Source organism: Gekko japonicus, unplaced genomic scaffold, assembly GCF_001447785.1.
Source record: "Gekko japonicus isolate JY-2015 unplaced genomic scaffold, Gekko_japonicus_V1.1 scaffold1580, whole genome shotgun sequence".
Lineage (NCBI taxonomy): Eukaryota > Metazoa > Chordata > Lepidosauria > Squamata > Gekkonidae > Gekko > Gekko japonicus.
The window spans coordinates 21,190-22,264 of record NW_015173719.1 but is presented as its reverse complement, the minus strand read 5'-3'; the positions used below and the strand labels follow the sequence as shown (position 1 = coordinate 22,264).

General features: G+C 52.1%; 1 protein-coding gene across 1 annotated transcript in view; it reads right to left on the bottom strand.

The window, feature by feature from the left end:
- APCDD1L (adenomatosis polyposis coli down-regulated 1-like) overlaps nt 1-516 on the bottom strand; it is an 18,812-nt gene extending 18,296 nt beyond the window's left edge. Inside the window, exon 1 of the mRNA XM_015423352.1 lies at nt 498-516. Coding sequence (XP_015278838.1) covers nt 498-516 — 19 coding nt within the window. The remainder of the gene's footprint in view (nt 1-497) is intronic.
- Between the last annotated feature and the right edge of the window lie 559 nt (nt 517-1,075).

Below are 1,075 nucleotides of genomic sequence, written 5' to 3'. Positions count from 1 at the left end.
TGGGCCTCGCCGATCTCCTTCCCCCATCCCCGCGGCTCCGGCGGCGAGGCCTGAGTGCCTTCCAGACACCGGCCCACCAGTTCCCAGATCGTTCTCTGCGCATGTGCAGGAAACGCTCTTTTAATTTTTACTTTTTAGGTAATTTAAATATTTTTTCCAACTTTTCATATTTTTCTGCACACCTGCCCCCCAGGTGCCCCCGATTTGCGGATTTAGATATCCGCACGCAGGGGGCGCCTTCGCTATTAGTATATAGATGTGGGACAACAGATTTAGACCCCAGGAGATGGGGCATTCACATCCCTGAGAGTTCCCAGTGGCCTGTTCCTAATTTCTTGTGGCTTCCGTTCCTCCGTCTCCAATGGGAACACCAATGGCCAGAGCTGGAAACTTCCCACTTGCAATATATCTCTGCCACAGTCCACCTACTGGGTGGCTTCAGAGATCCAATTCTCTGTGCACTTTGAGTAGTACTTCCCATTTCCAGTTGTCCGCACCCTTCTGGTTGCTGTCCATTCTTGGGCAGTTATGGAGACCTCGGCATGGAGGCGTTCAAAGGGGAACAGGAAGTGTACTGCTGTCTGTCAGTCTGCTCCGCCTCTGTTCTGGCATTCTGGCCATCAGGGGACCTTTTCTGAGTCAGGTTTCTCAAAGAGGGTAATCTCTCCTTTCCAGATACTTATGTCTGGTGGGGAGATCCATGTTCTGCCTGCTCTCCTCGCTTCTAGACCAGCAGGTGGAGGGATGCATATTTTGGAGAAGGAGGAGGAGGAGGACAACGATGACGACGACCACCTCCTGGTGGACCTCGCAGGTGGAGGGATGCATATTTTGGAGAAGAAGGAGGAGGAGGACAACGACGATGACAACCACCTCCTGGTGGACCTCCGCCTGGACCTCCTGAAGGCATCAGGTATTTTTGGCCACTGTGTGACAGTGTTGGACTAGATAGGCCATTGGCCTGATCCAACATTGACTTCTCCTATGTTCTTATGAGGAGGAGATTGGATTTATACCCCGCCCTTCACTTGGAGTCTAAGAGCAGCTTAAAATTCCCTTTCCCTTCCCCTCCCCA